The sequence below is a fragment of the Ochlerotatus camptorhynchus genome, unplaced genomic scaffold, assembly GCF_037179485.1.
Source record: "Ochlerotatus camptorhynchus isolate MF236.1 unplaced genomic scaffold, CSIRO-AGI_Acam_v1.1 ptg000143l, whole genome shotgun sequence".
Classification (NCBI taxonomy): Eukaryota; Metazoa; Arthropoda; class Insecta; order Diptera; family Culicidae; genus Ochlerotatus; species Ochlerotatus camptorhynchus.
In genome coordinates, this window is record NW_027040633.1 from 173,630 (window position 1) to 194,515 (window position 20,886).

The following is a 20,886-nucleotide window of genomic DNA, read 5'->3' on the forward strand; positions in this document are numbered from 1 at the left end:
GGAGCTTTACACGCGAACCAAAGTACGCCCACGCAAACCAATACCACTTTCGGAACACGGAGAACAAAATCGTTAAGTTAAGATAACAATCCTAATAGTTACTTTCACATCGAAAAATAATGTTGTTTGAAAGAAACCTATAGTTATTCTATCATTAATTTGACCGTCAATTCAATCATATCTACCTAATAGATTCAACTGTTCATCTTATACTCAATTCAACTATAACTTTGATCAATTATAACAAACGTCAAATGTAATTTATTTATATAATTTGGTTTCAAGTGATCATCATAAATCCGCACACTTTTAACTTGTGATGCGTAGAGCAGGCGATAAGATAGCTGGCTCTCACGCAGATGAACACGGTTCAAATCTAAGTTGAATGTTCTTGTACACTTTTTTATGATTTTGCAGTTGTGTTTTTGAGATCGATAAAGAAGCAAAACAAACTTCCTTCATATGTCGATAATGAAGAGCAGTTCGTTTAATAAACATTGTAAAATGTTGCTTTCCTAACAATAATAACAGTAGTTTTCTTGAATCAGCTAAAGCATAGTTGTATTTTGAAGTTTGACGTTTGTTCATCTACTGAAAAATATAGTTGGGCCAACCGAGGAGCCAACTATGGACTATAGTTGTTGCCCTCTATATATAGCCAAATCAACTATAGTTTCGGGTTATCTCTAAAACAATTGAACAATATAGTTATTTTAACCGGAAACATAATTACGTCTGCTATAATTTGTTCTCCGTGAAAAGTGATAGTTGTCCCTATCCGATGATGTTGTTGGTTTGCGTGGGCGTACTTTGGTTCGCGTGTAAAGGGCCTTAGAAAGTTTGTGTACAAATGCTTTTAGGTCGTTATCAAATGTTATGCCTGAAATTATAAGTGATCTTTCGTTTATTTAACGTCGGTCTCTGTTCCGCAATCTAGTGCCAATCACCGACGGACATCGATTGCCATCCATTGACGGCAATCGAATGTGCAGGAAGGCAGCTTCCACACCTGCGTAGGATATCGCACCCTTTCAACACATATACACATGGGCCGGGACCAACGGCTTTACTTCCCTTCCGAAGGAAGACGTGACCAGAGATTATAAGTATTAGTGTAAGAAAACCTTTGAGTTTACCCAAATTTCTGCACTGATACTAGTGCAATTCATGAACGTCAGAGAAGTCTATAACAACAATTCAATATAAGATTAAAAAAAAACATGTTTTTCAAATATTTTGACACATGATTATCATGTGGAATTTTACATGAAAATTTGACAATAAAAATGTGTAGAATTTTATGAGTGTACATCGGTTGTATACGCTTCTTAAATTAAACTACACTATCATAGTCTGAATGTTATAATTAGTATGAATAATAGTAAAAAAGTCTTCCCAATGTATAAATTTCGAGGATAATTATTTATTAACAATTCACAGCTCGAGAAACTCTGTGAATTTTCAAGTTTTCCCCCCCAGAATTGGGTTCTTTAAGGGTATTGAGGTAAATGCATATTCGTAATCTGCATAAAAAATGGAACCCAAACCCAAAATTTCATCAATTTTGGTACACTGGAACTATTTTAAATAAGTACGATTACATTTGCAAAAATCACCTTATTAGCGCCCGTCGGTGTCACTTTATATGGGAGCAAGCTGTCAGTTTGTTAGTTTAGTGTCAAACAGTGAAGTTATTATTTTGCTTTAAATCTTGATTTAAAAATCGAGATGAAAGTGTGTGGATTCGGAAAAAATATCGCTGTGCTCCAAAAACGAAGCTCTTTCAGATGATATTTAAACATTTTTCAAAATTAATGAACCCAATTCAATATTGTCGTTGAATTTAGTTATTTTGTCTCTCAGTTTGAAGGTTAATATGCTCAGTTGGTATGTATTTAGAAGATTTTAATCTTGCACTTTTGCTCCATTTACAATAAAAAACAAAAAAACGAAATCACAGTAACAGCAAGCCCTAAATTCATATAAATCCCGAGGAAGCATCGAAAAAATACTTGCACTTTAAACTATATATGCATAAAGCATTTTTATACTAAGGTTTTGTTCCATTTGGTGAATTTTCACTTAAATTTGACAGATGTAAAATGTTCAAATAAACCTGCTATTGTACCCTGGGGGGGGGGGGACGTGCTGTCAAATCAGCCTACTGATCATTCTTGTATGAAACTGGTTCCAAACGTAAACAAACGCTGTAAGTTTCTTATGGCTTGTTTACGTTTGGAACCAGTAATGCGAGGCATGCGAGGTAGGCGACGATTGTTCGTATTTGACAGCCTCCTCCCCCCCTTGATTGTACCAGACTTATCTCTGACAGACCAGGAATCAATTTTGACAAACACCTTCACGAAAATAGGAAGATCAACAACAGAGGGATTTTCGAACATTTTAATTTATTTACAAAGCGGCAAATTTAAGTGAAAATTCACCAAATCTCGATTACTTTTTCGAAGGGACGTATCTGCTTTGTAAAAAATGCATTTGATCCTCGATTTGATCGTTGATTTGGCATAACTGGTAGCTCACCCCTGCATACTAACACCACTATCAGGTAATGGTAAATGTCCCCTATCTGATGGCAGTGTTAGCACCGACAAACCGACATGAATGACCATAGCAAAATCAATAAAATTTCTGACCAAAGCACCAAAGATGAATACCATAGAGGTAACTCTAAGACTAGAAGGTCCCGAAATAACGTGCTCAACTTTTTGGCTCAGCTCTGGTACTTTCTTCGGTCCCAAGCTAATCGATTTACCCCCCGAAACATAGGAAAAACCAATAACCCCTCATTTTATCTGTCAAACTTTCATAGCGAATCAAAACAAACATTCTGTAGTAGTAGAATTTTGACTAGAATGGAGTACGTTAATCGTTTGCTTGGGACCAATAGGCTAGTCAAGTAGTGAGCCAATTTAAAATCGTTAGTTTCGTATTGATTGTTGTGAATACTAAGATGAAACTGTCGGAAGAAAAACTTTCTATTTTAGTGTCCTCTTTCACGGTCCTTTTCATCCAATGAATACCCCCCGTATTCAAGGTAATTTTGTGGTTTTGCTGCTCCCTCGGTAGAGATGAAATTTTTCGCTCATTTTTATCAAAACAATCAGACCAAAATCAGAGATGTCCCATTTTTCAATTGCTCGATTAACAACTATTCGATTTTTTTTTCGCTGTGCTGTCATTTTTCCACCAATGAGAGTGCAGCACATGTTTGAAACGATGGGTGATGATCCTCTGGAGATGTTAATGCTTATATCGGCATGATATAACCAACAATCAATACGAAACTAACGATTTTAAATTGGCTCATCACTTTAGTAGCCTATTGGTCCCAAGCAAACGATTAACGTACCCTATTCTAGTTGAAATTCTATTACTACACTATGTTTGTTTTGATTCGCTATGAAAGTTTGACAGATAACATCAGGGGTGTGTGGATTCATGCAGAACATGCAGGGGTGAGTGAAATAGCTTGGGACTGCTTGGGACCGTTGTTCTGGTACTGAGTGAGCCAAAAATAATAATGATTTTCTTCGGGACCCAGTGGTCTTAGAGTTACCTCTATGATATAACCGATTACAATTTTACTTTTCGGTTCGTTAATCGATTAATCGAGTATTCGAATGAAAATCGGCCATCACTAGATGAATGTGAAACGTCATTTCAAATATAAGGAACGTACATAAATAATGATACAATTTGAAAGGGACAGGGGCTAATCACAAATTACGTCCACACGGTAACTGAAATAAACACGAGTGTTCACCGGTTGAAAGCACACTACTGACATCTCGCACCGTGTTTGCGGGAAATTTTTTAGCTAAGCCATGAACCCGCATGCAAAAATTGTTAATTGGTTCGTGTCTGGTCTATTCTGAACAAATAATTTTTATCTAGATAAAAAAAATATGGTTTTGACAATTCGGATCACTGCAGATTTAAATCGGCCGTTTACGATTTTCGGGCATGAGTCAGAATTAAGTGTCATGTTAGTTTGTCGGTGGTGTTAGCATGCCTGGTCGAGCTACCAGTTACGCCAAATCGACGATCATATGCATTGTTTACAAAAGCTGATACGTCCCCTCGAAAAAGTGATCGAGAATTGGAACACAGCCTAACCTCATATTCTCTCTCTTTATGGGTCAACCAGGCGAATAGCGATTTAATGAGACTTTTAAACTAGTAAGTTTAGATTTTTTTGAGTGTACATTCAAATTCGTACCAAAGATGCCATATTTAAAATCCTCGAGGCGTGTGTTGAATAACCTGGGACTGATGATCGATGATCGGCTAAACATCAACAGCCACATCGAATACGCCTGTGAGAAGGCTTCGAAGGCTATCAACGCGATAGCTAGAATCATGCCGAGCAACACTGGTCCAAGCAGTAGCAAGAGGCGTGCTCTGGCCAGGGCCCAACCAACAAGGGTTGCAGCGCTGGAAACCAAGCAAGGTTCGAGGCAATGCGAAGGGAGATGCCCGTCCTTAACGAGAATGTCGTCGATGAATGTGTCGAGAGGAGGGCACTTGGAATGTCGTCAACAGGGCAGTCACGCAAATTAGGTCGGATCTGCAGCGTAAATGAAGAGAAGATAAGTGATCTAGCAACGCCAGCTAGCGCTGAGAGTATGAGGAGTGCATGAGCACAGCACGCCATAGCATAGAAAGCGCGTGTTGAATAACCTGGGAGTGATCTATGACCGGCTAAACTTCGACAGCCTCGTCGAATATGAATGTGAGAAGGTTTTGTTGGCCATCAACGCGATAGCTAGAATCATGCCCAACAACTCTGGTCCCAGCAGTAGCAAGAGGCGTCTTCTAACAAGTGTGTCGTCGTCGATACTGAGGTATGGAGCCAGCCTGGGTTGTAGCGCTGGAAACCAAGCAGAACCAAAGGACTGAGCAGTACGTAAAAATTCTCACAGCTAACAAAAAATTTCATCTCACTAACACACGCAAATCGCACCAATACGAACCCGCCTGGAGAGGACTATTCTCTAAAAGATCGGAACATATTGTCAAAATCAAGATCTCAGGAAAAGGAAGAGATACTCAAGCAAGTATATACACTGAAGTCTTTTTTTACACGGTACGTTTTTAACGATTTCTCGACAACGATACAACCTATTGACTTGATTCTAATCACGTTATCCGTTTCAAGCTATAGGTAATCGAATGACATTTTTTAAATATGTCTACACACTTAATCGGACCATAGCATGCTATAATTACGAATGGCATCAAAATCCGATTTATAAAAAAATATTTAAGCATGTTAAAAAACAAAATCTCAGTAGTTTTTTTTTACACGATACGTATCCCCCGTGTAAAAAAAAGACCTGAGTGTAATTTGATTCCGGAAAACGGTTCTTTTCGGGTGATGTTCTTCTGGGAAATTGATTTCCGGGTAATGTTGTAGAATCAAACTGAAATTTGTTGCCTTATTTTCTTAAAACCTCTGGTAGTAAGATGTCCCAAAACTGGTGGACTAAATGGTTAATTCGGTGGAATACATTTTTTTTAATATAGTGCCTTGAAGGGAGTCCCTTCAACACTCTTGGGTCATTCGTGATGAGATCTGAACTCGTGACTTTGGCGTGAGAGGTAAGAATGTTAACCTAAGCCGGGGCTGTTCCCGGTGGATTGTTTTGTCTATAGCGTTATTTTATTCAGCACTCGATTTTTCTTGCTTAACACTATTTCTAACATCGATTGTATTCTCGACTGGTTCCTCCTTTTTTAGCTTCTTGGGTTTACATTTAAAATAATCCAATTTCTCATTACGGCTGTTATTCAAAGACTTATTCTTTCGATCGTTGGATAATTCACGAATGGTTTTCCCGTAGTGCTTATCAAGAAGCTTTACTTCCTCGGAAGGAATGGTCCACTCCAACGAGCACGGGCTGGCCTTGGTTGGATCCACTTCCTTCGTGTAGCTGGGAATTTCCACACCCAGCCGTTTGGCAACCTTCTCGATGATCACGTCCACATAGGTTGATATTTTAAGGTCTGCCTTCTTGTCCTGAAATGAAAACAAACTCGTCAGAAATAATCCACAATGGATCACATCATACGACCAGTTTAAAATGACGTTTCCTACCACTCAAACTTTGTCGTGGAACAATATTTTGAAAAAAAAAAATTCTAGACCTCAAGGAAAAATATCTTATTTATGCTAAGCTAGAAAAATCAGGAATTTATTGCTTCATTTTCACAAAATCGCTGGTAGAAGGTCGTCCCAAAACTGCTCGACAATATGATTAATTGATCGTTAAGACCGCAACAATCAGCACTCACATGTTTTGTAGGTTGTAAATTACAAATAACCAGCTTTCCGCCATATCGCTTATTCCTAAGAGGCAAGTTTCCACTGGGAATTATCTGCAATGTCGTTCCAAGGCAAATGTTCAAATCCGCCAATGCGGAATGCATAAATGACAACTCCAAATCATCCTCAGGTAAATCGTGTTCCCAATCCAAAATGTTATCAATGAGATTACCGCCTCGGCAAGCCCGGGAGTTCTTTGTACCCTTGCATACATCACCAGTCAACTTTTTCCCAACCGTTGGAGCCGGCTTGTTTCTTACATATTGGCGTCTGCACTTCAGACACTGCTCTATGAACATATTGCCATGAAGTTCTGCCAAGTATTTCCGCTCCAGTCCGGATCTCAAATGCAGTCCATCAATGTTCTGGCTAATGATGTACTTAATAAATCCTGCTTCCACCAGAGCTTTCAATCCCATATGAGTTGTTGTTGGAATGGCTTCGTCAAAAGCAACGTTTACCGTCGGCTTCGCCCCTTTCTTCTCCAATGTCCAAACACCCTTCGGTCCACGAAAATCCGGTATACCGGCACTGGTGCTTATTCCAGCTCCGGTGTGAATCACTACATGTTTTGATCCAAGAATCCACTTCGCTAGTTGTTCGCATTTTTCGTCTACCGTTGATTCATCATCGAAAACCTGCAAGACAGAAAAATTATACTCCCATTATCGTTGATCGATTTTAATTCTCACCTCTGGAACGCCCAACACGCCCTTGTGCTTGTAGTCGGATAAGCCATCAGCATAATTACACGACATGATTATTTGCACTCATTAAAAATGTTAAAACAAGCTTTAAAAGTACATAGATTGATGTCAGGAAGACCTTCAAACCGTTCAAACTCTTCGACGCTTTTGGGAAGCGTAAACAAATTCGAACGCCGCTTTCCACGAATCGCGAGTTGTTTACGTTTCGCTCGCCGACAGCTGTCAAAACTCGGCATCCGAGCGGTCAGCCGGTGGAAAAAAATACTACAGGGGTATCGATGTGCGACCGCACCCTTCAATTAGGTCAACTAAATATTATTAAATTTAATCATTTTAATTCAAGTTCACTTACCTGAATGTGGACCAAGACGGAAACTTTTCGGGAAATGCTGAGATGTAGAGTATGGTGGGGCAAGATGTGTCATCTATAGTCCTTTCTATTTCAAGAGCAAATTTTCATTACGTCGAAAGTAACAAAGGTAAATAAAGTCGAGCTATCAGTGTCAATCGATTCTCCTGCTATTACACTATATACTGTCCGAATATAGGATCAAATCCCATTTTTAAATTTATTTACCAGTCAAATTGCTTTTTGACGTAATCACCTTCCGATCAAAATAGTTTTCGATGTTACTTAAGTCACCCAATTTCTATGGAGATGCCGTTTGACTTAAGTAACAGCGCTGAGAAACCCGTGAAAAGTGTACGTTCGTCGTTTCGCTTTCTCATTATTAAAGTGAATAAATCGAACTGTTTGTTGCTAAGATGATTTCGGTGGTCCTAAAATGATGAATGGGCTGCACGTAAGGAGACGTAATTGATAATTCTCCCGAATATCCTGGTAAATACACTTTGACTTAAGTAACAATAGGGGCCACCAAACGACGTATAATAACTTTTGACTCAAAAACCAGTATTTTTAGCATGAAAGCTAGCGGTGTGCATTTGTATGATTAAAACCCTGCTAAATATGTTAAACATTGCTATCACTATGAGATTATATGTGTTTACTTGGAAATAGGAATAACTTTTCGGTCATCAAAACAAAACTTTATTTTTCTCGGATTGGTGCGAATGTTACTTACGACATAATGAAAATTTGCTCTTGATTTATATGCTTGAGCATTGATGATGGTCGAAAAGTGAGGATAGCAATAAAAAAAACAAAGTGTTTGGCTGGAGCTTCGCACTTGAAAATGTGATTACAAAAGTGTGCTTAATTAAAAGTTTAAACGTCAGAAAGGTCAATGTACTTGATTTAAAAACCAATGCTGTGAGGCGAGATGGACCAAACTATGGTCTTAGCCGTCTGCACGGATACGAATTTTGTGCATTTAAAACAAAAATATAAATGTTTATACTCTAAACATATGAATTATTCAAAGTAAATTGAAAGCATATTTAAAACTAAAATATTTATGTTTAAATTAAATTCAAAAGCATGTTTATTTCAACAATATAGGATTTGGGTAAACGGTTTTTAGCGTGTCATGCCTTTTTATTTCCTTCTTGTTACATTCAGAAAAAAGTTGGCCCAGCATTTGCTCTACCTCAACAGAAAACGATTATCCATTCCGAAGATTCCGAACATAGAAAGAAACCGGTATGAAGACCAATGGCAGGAACCGAGGCAGAAAAGGCAAAACGACGCCAATAACACAAATTTGCACCAGTTCCACTGAACTAGAATCCCCGGACACCCACCCCGACGGGTCCTCGCATCCTGGACCAGGACCCCACCAATTCCCACAGGTCACCCTTAATCGCACCCAAAAAAAGAGCAGGAATTTAGATGCCCTGCCCGAAGATCTTATTTTATTATTTCTTTGCAAACCGTTTTATTTTGCTTTACCCTGCACTCAAATACTACAATAATTTCAAAATATATATGTTTATTTTAAACATGAGAAGCATGTTTAAAATAAACATATTTATTATTGTTCGCATAGCTGTCAAACCAAACAAAAACAAATACGTTTATTTTCAACACGAATATTTTTGAAATAAACGTAACATTATTTTTATTTTAAACATTGATTTCACATGACTTCAAACATGGAATACGTTTGAAATCAACCTAATTTATGTTTTTGGCCAGAACAAACTGAGTTTACGTTAGAATTTACCTCAAATATTTTTGTTTCGACGAGGGCGCACGGAACCCCTTTGGATACGGTTGTGTTTGTTCTCTGTTTTGTGCGTTCGCTTTCATAGTTTTCGGCTGCATTTGCCGGATTAGCGCTGGCACTCTGCCTCCCCTACGTGTGTGGTGGTTTTCTCGCTTTCCGAGAAGTTTTAGAATCGAGAAAGAAACATGATTCATCATGTTTGCAAAATTGCAAGCATCAGAAGATTTATCGCTGCGTGGTTTGATTGTTTCTCCCGGACCAGAAATTTGTGGCATCGCGAGTGTACCAAAAGTGCTTCTGAACACTGAACCAATCTGACATATTCCTGTTATGTGGAAGTCTAATAAATTTGCGCTATAAGATAATCCATTGAAAATGATATGATTGAAAATATGTCAGGTAAATTCTATATGAATATCTGATACATTTACAATGCTGATAATTTGTTAACTTTTATATGATCGTCATATGATAAATGAAAATCGGTCAAATTATAATAAATAACTGAAATGGATTTGAAACCTATAAGCATAAGCTTTACTTTTCACCACAATATAATATATGTGTCATAAATCAATCGAAGTAAATTTTATGTGAAAATCACATGAAATGTATTTCTTCTTTTGACACGTATATTTAATTGATTTCTAAAAATAAATCTAAAAATAAACATCAGGCAGTGGAAGCTTTCACAGTTGTATCTTTTTTTATTGTAACTGATTTGGGATTCGATCCAGAACTGTTGAGGTGTGATGCTTTCGGTGTTTGCGCTCGATTCCACTGGGCCAATGCTGACTACAATATTAAGCTCGTTCAATTAGCATGAAGTAAGAACAGCTCTCCCAACATGGAATGTGCAACGTTATGCTCGTTTTACTATAGAGTGAAGAAAAATAACACTGACTAATTTATGCTCCGTTTCGGTGGTGTCGTGTATTCAAATCTTTCATAATGCTGCTGTGTGCAATAAAACAACGACTACATTATATGAGTTCATGAAACTGGTTCATGAAGTTCGAGTACTAGTGCTGGAATCTGAATAAGCCCTTCTACACGCTTACAATTAGAATGTTAATATAGTAAATATTGCAGTAGAATCATTTTTTTTTCAATCTCAATACATTCTTTCCGGAATCCCTTGTCTTATGGAACAATAACAAACAAGGATTATTCAATACAGTATCATTGTTATTAGCTATATTTAGTTCGACTAATCATTTTAATGAGTGTACGATAACATCGTTGAAAATTGTTTCAATAATTTATAAAGAACAATCATGTAAGATGTTTTTTATTGGGAGCGATATTCATCCCGGAAAACCATGCCAAAACAAATGTTTGCTGTTGGATTTCTTAAAAGGCAAATCTATATGACTATTTATATAATGATTGAGATAGATCTGTTTACAATCTTTAAACCTCAAAAATCAAAGGAAGCTATTCCAATGAGATATACATGTTTTCCTATACTGCAAAGTTAAATGACAGTCCAATAGTTTCTACATGTCTGTTTACATGCGACATATCAACAAACGTCAAAAATCGTTAAAAGCAACTCCAATAAAATATACATGATTATCTTATAAGATATATCTTTTAGTGAGCAATATTCATCATTAAAACAGGTATATTTTACTGAATTTTCCCATAGTGCAAACTTATATGATTTTCCATTAGTTTCTAGATGTCTGTTCCCACCCAAGACATATCAACAGTTTTTCACAATGAAATATATCAGACAATATTCATATACATCGTACCTATCGCTAACCACGTTCGAAGCAAAGTTTTATCAAGTACTAAGTATGTGAAATTACGATAGAAATCATTCCATATCGCAGTCATAGTTTTTAAGTGATAATCCGATGGAATCTATCAATCATCACATAGAATGAATAAATCTGCTGACATTGCTATGTTATAAGATGGATCCAATAAACGGTATATGTCGATTTGTTTCAGTGAACGTGTTTCGCAGTTGGGTGTGGTAAAATTCGTGGTTGTTTTCAGTGAAAATTCCGTATCACAAATTTGCTCACCGAGTTCCCTTTTTTTTGCCGTTCGACGACATCGGGAATGCGCTCCCGGATCTATTGATTTGGTGAGTACGTTCCAGTTGAGGATTGTTCTTGTACATTTCTCGATTGCATTTTCGAGGGGACGTGTCTGCTTTTGTGGGCAGTGCGTTTGATGGTCGGTTTGGTAGTATCCTTTTAAATATAATGTCTCATGTCCAAATAACCTCGATTTTCGGTCTATTGATTCGATACTTAGTATTATGTTTTCAAAACATACAATGATGAATTATATCATTTCATGGCACATAAAACAAAAAGTGTGTGTATAGGACCCAACAATCTAGGTTATTTGTATTTTGTAAAACATCTTTTTTTTATTTATATATCACATAATTATATATAAATTCATAATGTAAATTACAATAAATACTGGGACGGGAGGGAACATCAGGGCATCATTGAAGTTGTAACTGGACAATGGAGTGGAGTGCCAACCGGAGTCTAGGAGGGAATGTGTACTGTCATTTTAGATACATAGTTACATTTCACTCCAACAGTTGCAATGAATTTGACGCGCTCTTCTTAAACAAACCATCCCGTGGAAAGCTTAACATGTATTGCGAATTTCGTTATTCATTTTGTTGGATCATATTGTTGGAAGGAGATTCTCTTATTCCCGCGGGTTTCGCGTAAGTGCCTCTGCTTACGGGCCCGTCCAACCCTTTTTGGTCCTTCATACAGCAGTATGTTGAATTCAGAATGATGATGGAATTTGATCTTGCTGTTGAGTGGAGCCGCATGCAGGGCAAGACCCAAGCTAGGATGGTGGCTACTTGCATACATACATACAATATTTTTGTTTCGACGATAGTTTTTTCTGCGTGTGTAAAGACAATCACAACGGGAAAAAAACTAATCAGTGCCAACATTTCAAAGGGGCGTAATTGCTTTTGTAAACAATGACTTTAGCCGTCAATTTCTCGCGAATGAAATCTTACCTCTCCAAAATAACAATGCTAGCTGGTAGAGGAAACATTCCTCTACCTGTTGGTGTCATTATTTTCCATGAGTGAGCTTTTATTCGCGCGAAATCGACGGCTAAAGCCATTGTTTACAAATGCAATTACGCCCCTTTGAAATGTTGACACTGCAATGCTGTTTTGAAAAAGCAAACCATCATTGGCGTTGACGGCACCGTTGAAAAATCGTCTCTTGTAGCAAAAATTTACAGTATCTTAAAGGGAATTTTCGGTGGAGTAAAGAGATAGTACAAAAACCGCCATGTTTCACGCACAGTCTGACGTTTGCTTACGTGATTTTCCATAGGAGTAAAGAGCTACAGAGTCGCCGTCAACGCCATTTGGGGTTGCATTGACTTCTCGCCGCAAGATCTCACTAATACAACCTTGCTAGTGTAACCGAGTAAAATCAATTTGTTTATTATTTTCAACCAGTAAATTGCTTGTATTAGCGAATCTGCTCTTTTCCTTCTTCTTTTTCACATATCAAACTTATTGCTTATCACATATTAGCCTATTGCGTGCTCTCAACTTAGTGTTCTAAACGCACTTCCACATTTATTAATTGAGAGCTTTCGGTGCCAATACCAATGCATGAATTTGTATATTGCGTGGCAAGCATAATGATACTCTCCCAACAAACAATTTTAGCTGCAGCTTTGCTTATACAGGCAAAAATTAGCTGCATAAGGCAAACTTTGGCTGTATAAGCTAATCTGCAGCTAAAATAATTGTTTGTTGGGCTATGCCCAGGGAAGTCGAGAAATTTCCAACCCGAAAGATTCCCTCGACCGGACAAGGAATCGAACCCGCCGCCGGCTTGGTAATGCCGTGCCTTTACTGACTAGGCTATGAGGCCCCTCATCTCATCAGTGGATCTGCTCACTAATACCAACCGGTTCGCACTCGTGTTTATTTCAGTTACCATGGGGACCGCCCGAGGATCGGAGGCGAATGCCACTTCGACTTGTTTCGTCTACTTACTACTCTCTGACGACTGTGCTGGGGAAGCAGCATATGCATGTAGGTAATTGATGGATTTGATAGTTAATTCGACGCTTTTGGACAATGCTGGACATTTACCAGTTTTTCAATAGTTTCTTGTTGAAAATCAACATTCGGAAGCATTGGCAGTTGAGTTATTAACGTTCAAAATTTTTCATAATATGTTACATGCTCGATTTTCGGTTTTCATAAAGTGTATAGAAATCACAGACGTAGGCCTACGTCAAAAACATTTTGAACCAATCAATATTATACGACCTTTTGCATGCCGTGGTGTTACATTCGACCGTGCGCATTTTAGCGGTTTAAAAAACTATTACAATTAGTAATATCTCACGGTAAGCGTACTTATAATTTTATGGATCACTCACAACCGTTTTACATTGAAGATTTGCAAAATTTGCAGTTTTATTATGAAACACAACATTTCGTATGTACAGTTTTTACGCTTCTGTCAAAATTTGTTACATACGAAGATTGACATCTTCATAGAAGTTAGGTGTCGTATGTAACATTAAGATATGTTTTGATCGGTGGCACATACGACAAATAGTTTTTTTTTAATGAGCAAATGAAACAGAAATGAGTTAGCGGATCCAAATTTTACCAACTCTGAAAATCGCTATGAAGTAACATAAAAACACTTTGAATGTAACAACTCAAGGCGGGAGTAACCGTCAAAAATGCTGATGATGGTACAGCACGCAACAACCATCCTACTGCCTTCTCTCTGAGATGACCAAGTTGGTCATGACGAGAGGAGCAACACAATAGTTGGGTAAAGAAGAATTGCTTTATAACACACCATCGACTGGAAATGCTTTCGCAACGTGGGGCTTTAGGTAGTAATGAAAACGTCGCTAGAACTATTCCACAGCCGCAGTCAGTTTATGAGCAAAAAAGGGACGCACATTTTTTGCCTGTAGACTTGGAGACATACTTCAAGTCTCCGCGTATATCGTACGGGTTAGGCAAAAGATGTGCGTCTATCTTTAAAAAACTGTCGCATTAATGGCCCTGCGCTCATTTTCAACTGCTATTCAATTTTCATACTGCCGTACTCTAACGGAACTATCCACCTACCCTCTTCTAAAGATCATTCTCTAGCTAATAAATTATCACACTAAAGCTTCTTGTTAGCATTTCCAACCAACTACGAATAAACTTTTCTCGATTACTTTTTCAAAGGCACGTATCTGCTTTTGTAAACAAAGATTCAAACGTCAATTTTTCGAAGCTCTTAGCACTCTCACGAAAACTAACAACACTATCTTTTGGGGAAACGTTACCCTTTCTGATGGTGATAATAGTTTGCGTAGAGTTTCAACAAAATTGTTTAAAATCTTTGTTTACAAAAGCAGATACGTCCCTTTGAAAAAGTAATCGAGATTTCTCAAATTTAAAGATTTTTCACGAAAAAACTAAAATCTAAGTTATTCTATCTCCGAAGTTAATTTTTTTTAGATAAATTTGGATTTAGTTGCAAGAGAATATGGCATAATTTATTTGAAAGATTTATTGTATACCACGTTCACACTTCAGTCTATATAACGTGAAATAGAGTATATTGATATGAAACGTCATACTTATTATTTCCTTTCCAGTGAAAACATTATATTGTAGGATCCTGATACCAAGATAACCTATATCATGTAATATAGGCTTTAGTGTGTCTAGGGTGTTACCATATTATGGTGTATCAAAGCGGAAATGATACAGATACAGAACGTGGCAAACGAAGCAGATTTCCGCAATACATTTGAGGACATTAAACTTACCTCACTTCAGTGCAGCGTGATTACTAGGTACAGCAATATACAGGAATTTTCGAAGGCAGTTCACCCACTTGTGTATTATGAAGACGATGTATTGGGCATAATAACTAAACAATGTTTAAAAATATATGATTGTGCATAACAGGGTTTCCGTTGGTAGTCTTTTTCATCTGTGAAAGCAAAAAAAAAAAAATAACGAACAACCTTTACACAGCTACATACCTATTTACTCACCACGCCACCCTCAGAAACATTTACTCTGCGATGACTTGGCTCCAGAGCCTGACTTGCCCAAAGCTGCTGCAGCAGCCGGTCGATTATCTTCTTGATCGTCACTGAGAAAATCTTCAATGTCAGACTCTTCGCTTTCCTGCTCCAGGTCATTCTCCGCTTCATCGTTCTGCGAAATAATCAGGTCTCCCTTCAGGTCCTTATTCTTCAGGTTTCCCATCCAGAACACCGAAGCGCAATCGTTCGCCGCCAGTAAGGCCTTGACGCTATAGATCAGTGTCTCCACCGTTTCCCGGATGAACGGAATCTGCGCTGCCAGACTGTTGTCCTTGATGTTTTTCGTGTGACAGCAGATGTTGTGCAGATAGCGAGTACCATGTTGCAGACTGCTCAGCAGATGACTAACCCGATCGGCTGAGACCTTGAGGACATCTTCCAAGGTTTTAAGGCCACTTTGCTGGAATAACTTCAGGTAGGTGTGGGAGTACTTCATGTAGTAGGAGTAGATTTTAAGGTTGTCGGCTTGTTTTGCGACTTCGGAGAATTGTTTGAGGATTTCCGATGATTGTTCCCACAGGACGAACTTTTGGATGGTTGTGCGGCGGGTCCGAAGTTCCGTTTGGATGCATTTGATAAAGGACTTGGTCAGTTCTTTGAATAGTAACGAATAGTGGGTGCGTTGAAGACCGGAGAAAAGTTTTTCATCAGTCTTGGACGAAGTCAGGTCATCGGCAAGGGCTTTGGTGAGGCGTTTGATTTTCGAAAAGTCTACGACGGTAAATAGTCCCTGGAGAAGCTGAGATAGTTGTGTAACCGTGCCGGTTTTCGGGGTGAAGTGGGAGCAGATGAACTTCTGACAGAATGCGGCGATGATGGATGGGTTGTTCGGAGCAGGGAAAACGCTGTTTAGGGCCAAGCCAAATTTGAAGAGACAGTGCGCGTTGTGAAGATCTTTGAAGGCGTTCTTGTGGGTCAATTCTGAAGTTAAGATTCGTTCGGCAGCATCTTTATCCGGTGCATCCGAGATAGCAAGTTTCACGAATGCTTTTAGAGCGTTATCCCGGAGGTCGTTTGGCGTAGCTTTCAGTAGGAGAAGAATGCCGGTAAACAAGCGGAGCGACAGGTTTGAACAACAAGTCAATGCTTTGTATTCAGTTTGACTGTCCGGAACCGTAGAAACGTGAAGTTCCTTTCGTTTTGCCTTGATTGTGATATAATTATCGACGGCAAATGGAAGGGCTGTTATTAGATCGTTGAGTTTGATGTCCAGGTGTTGTTTCGCTCGGGGATCAGCTTTGGATTCGACTTCGATCGTGAAGGTTTCCAGCAGGAATCGGTATTCTGTTAGACCCAGACATTCACCGACCTTATTTTCCGGTAGGTCATGACAAAGCAGGACTGCCTCACGGAAAAGTTGGATGACTTGATTGTCCATGGTTCTGAATCCGTGGCGATGGCGAGAAAACAAAGTTTCGCCATCGAATTCTGATGAGATTGAAGATCGAGGCTTGACAGTGGTATCCAGTTGGGTTTTCGTAGCATTAAGCGTTATGTTCTGCTTGGACGATGACTCTTTGGCGGCTCTCGAGGACATTGATTGAGTACCGGCAGAGAAATCGCAAATCGGTGGATAGTAATCGAAGTCGACGGTTCGCAGCATCGCAGCTAGACGACGTTCCAGTTGAACTAGAGCTGATAGCCTTTGAAGAACTTTTCGATGTAACAAGGGATCGGTTTGGTGAATAAAGGCGTTGATCAGCTCTCGGAACCAGTTGGCGATGTAGAAGTAGGCATCCAGCAATTGTCGACACACGTCTTCTTCAAATGTTTCAACCAGATGTTTTTCGTCGGGTTCATCGTAGAAGGATGGAACTACGATGGCGCATCCTAGGAGGGCGTTGATTGACTCCAGGTTTCCATCGTAGCGAATCATTTGCAATGCCTTCATCAGTTTGAACATCGCCAGAAAGAAGCACATCGAGGAATATCGACTGTTGTAGGCCAGCATGTTCTCAGCAATGTTGACCGAAATTGCGTAGGCTTCCGCGTTCGTATTCTCCACGTCAGCTGTATCATTGATGCAGAGTTTTTTGGTAAATTGAACCACATCACCTTGCGGAACCTCTTCAATGATGAAGAAGTTCTGGAATTCGTTTGTTAGAACATCACACAACCAGATGGTAAAGGCCTTCTCCGGTTTGCCGACGTTGCGTTCGAAATCTTGGAGCATTTCTGCCAGTTCGTCATAGCAGAGGGCAAGAACATCCGTGGACTCATTAGACGAGGTGAAAAGTAGGTTGATCATATTGCCAATCTCTCTTCCAGAAATAGTGGGAATACCGCTGACCGTATCGATAGTCTTTTCGGAATCGAAACTGCACGGTAGTTCATCATTTCCGGTACAGGTTATGAGCAGATGTCGAATCAATCGTACCACACCGATGATGCCTTTCTTTTTGACATCCTTGCTGGTACTCAGCAGCTGTTTCTTGATGACAATGTTGAGACTATCCCATGTTTCGTTATCGCCTATGGGTCTATCAGGAACATGAATGGCCTCACAGATTAGACTAACAACCGTGCGATATTGCTGCAGATTCAAATCCATTGAGATGTCCATGATTTTCAACAGGATGTGCGCATTGTTTCGGATGTCATTGGGGTAGCTATTGTAGATGCTTGACAGAGCATTCATACATATTGAGATCAGGTGGTCATTGCGGTGTCCTTCATTAATCAATGCCATCTCGCTCATGAATCCCACCAGCTTATTCAGCACCAGTCGATTGTTCATGTTGTTCGCCGAGAAGAGATAGCTCATCGAAAGGACCCCGAACTCGCACACTTCCGTGTGTCTTTCTTTGAGACAGGATTCAACAAAATCCAGTACACAATCCATATGAACCGTCAAAACGCAACCAAACTGCTTGGTCAGCTCTTTCATGTGCGAAATGGACAAATGACGCTTTTTGATTTTGTTTAGCAGGATTTTCTCGATGGTTCCACTTTTAATTTCGTTTACTGTTAGCATCATGACCAGCACCAATAGGTCAAAGGCCATGTGCGATTCTTCGTCCATCAGAAGGCGGCAAAACTTAATCCACGCTTCGTAGAGAACGGCCGAAACCGTTAAGGCTTGATAGATGATCTGGAAACATTCACGCAGGTACTTTTCACCGGAAGAAAGCCGAACAAGTCCATCCACGACCTGTCGGATCTCCTGGATATTCTCATGCAGTCCATCAATCTCGCTACTGTTGAACTTTAACATAAATCTCACCAGCACCGGGTAGATTTCCACTGGGCATCCGCTTTCCACGAATTCAACCATCTTTTGCCGAGTCAGTCTCAACGTCGAACCACTCAAGCTCATCTCGCAGAACACAGTTACATTCATCACAGTGAACAAATCTCTCACCCTTGGAAACAGCTCCATAAGCTTACGAAAAGCCATATCCTGTTTGGCCACATCAATCACATCCTCCAGTGATCCGACAGCTTCTCTCAGCAGTTGCACGTTTTTAGACCGTTCCAAAACCTCGAAATATTTGTTGAAAACTAACGTTCCATGTACCGTGTGGTCAATGAACTTAATCTGCGACAGCACCAATCTAATCATATTCACTCCGACCTCCTCCTCGGCCACTCGTTCCACATACTCAAACAACAACCTGATCAGATCCTCTTGCATAAATTCCACACAAAGCAACATCTTCACCACACTCTCCTGGATCAGTTTCAATTCCCCACTCGTCTGGTTCTGCATCTGACAACACTCGAGCATCTTCCGGAATCCATCCCGGGTCTTACTCACCTGCTCCACCCCATGCAGAAAATCCTTCACATTTCTCGGATAATCTGGACTTCCTTGCAGCATACTTCTCAGCGTCCTCACGAACGTTATCGGTTCACACTTGAGCACTATCGACGTCGGATCGTCTAGGCCCAGCTGACATTTGAGCAGCACACTCTCGAAGTAGTTGGTCGGTATCCGGCGGGACGTTCGGGCACTTTGCGATTTTTGCAGATTGCTTCGCTGAGATAGGTACCTCCTCTGGCTGTTCATCTGACTGGCCGGAACGGAGAACTGACTGCTTCCGAATGGGTCGTCCGTTTCCGTTGGTTCGGCGCCACTTTCCAGCCGACGTACTTTCTGACTGGGCGATGCGGTGGCATCACTGACCGTTTCGCGAATCGTCGTCAGATCGGACGATTTCTTCACTAGCAACGTAGATTTTCGATTTTTAAACATTTTTTTTTCCGGCGAATGTTGAACGTATAAATTAAAAGGAAAAAATTGAGAGGTATTTAAAAACACCGGTACCTACTTGCGGCATTCAAAACAAAAACAAGTGAAAACATGTAAAGCGCCAAAATTTAATAGGCTGGTGTAAACCTGCCTGACTAGCGTTATTCTTGACCGTACACAGAAAATGAAAATTACCCAAAGCTTGAGTTTAAAAAACCCAAAATTAAGTAAAACCTTTATAGTATCGCATTGGGTAAAAATCAATGTGTTATGATGGTTAATTTTAACTCAACGGTTGAGTAATACGTATATTACCTATAGAGATGAGTAAAAAACATACGGAACTTTTGTGGGCCTCAATTTACTCAACGCTGAGTAACTTACTATAAAGCTTGTGTTGAGTGAAAATAACTGTGAGTTGGATGAAAAAATATTTCCACGACGACGCCATTTGTGATTTTGCTCCCTTCGAATGAAGTGTTCAATCGCGTGCGGTGTCCGGAAGTTTTCTACCGCCTGATGTTATTCCTCCATTGAGCGGTCGATTTATTACTTAAAACGCGAGTGGTTATTCATCCTTTTACATAGAAGTACCCGACGAGAAGAAAATCTTTTATTTTTTTCGTTCCACCTGGATTCTTAGTGAAGTTTCCTGTGGCTGTTCCATTCTCCTTCGACACCTTCGGTTGTTTGGTTCCGAATCCGTTGTGTATTGCCATACACCGACGTAATCTGGTGAGTTGTGAATCCTAAGCGCTAGTGGAGCGCAGATAATTAATTTCATTTCTGTTGTGTTCTTTTATTTTTAGATATCCGGTACCTACAGCTTCCAGCACGACATCAGTTTCTTGATTTCCGTCCGTTTTTTTTAAATTGGTTCCTCACGGTGGCGTCCGTATAAAGATGGAACAATTAAAGAATATGGTGGATGATGGAAGCTTTGATCAGTTAGCATATTATTTTATTTGATTTGTTCGTTGTGTTTATTTTTTATTTATTTATTTATTTATTTAACGGTTGAATGAATGACAACAAATATGTTGTTGTCGTCACGGTTTTTATTGTTCTTTATTTTTGACATCTATTCCGGATTACGTGCTCGTAATTAAAAATCCCGGTGAAATAACCCATGGTTGAGTTAATTTGACCCAAAGCTAGGTTTTTTTATTCGGAAAAAGTGGCCGGTAAAATAACCTATCGTTAAGTTAAATTTACCCAAAATTAGGTTTTTCCTTATTGATTAAATTTACCCACTGCGGTCTTTTCTATCAATTACCCAAAATTAGGTTTTTTCATGTTTACCCAAAATTAGCTTCTCGTACGCAACTTCGAGGTTGAGTCAAAAGAACTCTAATTTGGGTAATTTTTTATTTCTGTAGTGTATTGCAGATAAGGTATTCATTATAT

At 39.3% G+C, this 20,886-nt stretch overlaps 2 protein-coding genes across 3 annotated transcripts; both read right to left on the minus strand.

Annotated features, from left to right (window-relative positions):
* Positions 1-5,683: 5,683 nt before the first annotated feature.
* Positions 5,684-7,187, minus strand: Sirt6 (sirtuin 6). The gene is made up of 3 exons (XM_065221489.1): positions 7,039-7,187; positions 6,316-6,984; positions 5,684-6,040 (listed from the first exon to the last, which is right to left on the minus strand). Exons 1-3 carry the CDS (start codon positions 7,102-7,104, stop codon positions 5,684-5,686), a joined length of 1,092 nt encoding a protein of 363 aa, XP_065077561.1. The 5' UTR covers positions 7,105-7,187.
* A 7,908-nt stretch (positions 7,188-15,095) lies between these two features.
* On the minus strand, positions 15,096-19,543 carry LOC135700837 (Fanconi anemia group D2 protein homolog). Of its 2 annotated transcripts, none has more exons than XM_065221492.1 (2): positions 15,234-19,543; positions 15,096-15,169 (listed from the first exon to the last, which is right to left on the minus strand). In XM_065221492.1, exon 1 carries the CDS (start codon positions 19,480-19,482, stop codon positions 15,244-15,246), a length of 4,239 nt encoding a protein of 1,412 aa, XP_065077564.1. In that variant the 5' UTR covers positions 19,483-19,543; the 3' UTR covers positions 15,096-15,169; positions 15,234-15,243. The 2 variants fall into 2 exon arrangements, with proteins under 2 accessions (XP_065077564.1, XP_065077562.1); XM_065221490.1 differs by having other exon boundaries at positions 15,097-15,169; positions 15,222-19,543.
* Between the last annotated feature and the right edge of the window lie 1,343 nt (positions 19,544-20,886).

Excerpts from the sequence above, each read along its gene's own strand:
- Sirt6 (XM_065221489.1), bottom strand. The coding sequence starts at position 7,104 with ATGTCGTGTAATTATGCTGATGGCTTATCCGACTACAAGCACAAGGGC. Across the intron at positions 6,985-7,038 it reads GCGTGTTGGGCGTTCCAGAG|GTTTTCGATGATGAATCAAC; the intron begins GTGAGAATTAAA and ends TCTGTCTTGCAG. Across the intron at positions 6,041-6,315 it reads ATTTACAACCTACAAAACAT|GACAAGAAGGCAGACCTTAA; the intron begins GTGAGTGCTGAT and ends TTTTCATTTCAG.
- LOC135700837 (XM_065221492.1), bottom strand. The coding sequence starts at position 19,482 with ATGTTTAAAAATCGAAAATCTACGTTGCTAGTGAAGAAATCGTCCGAT.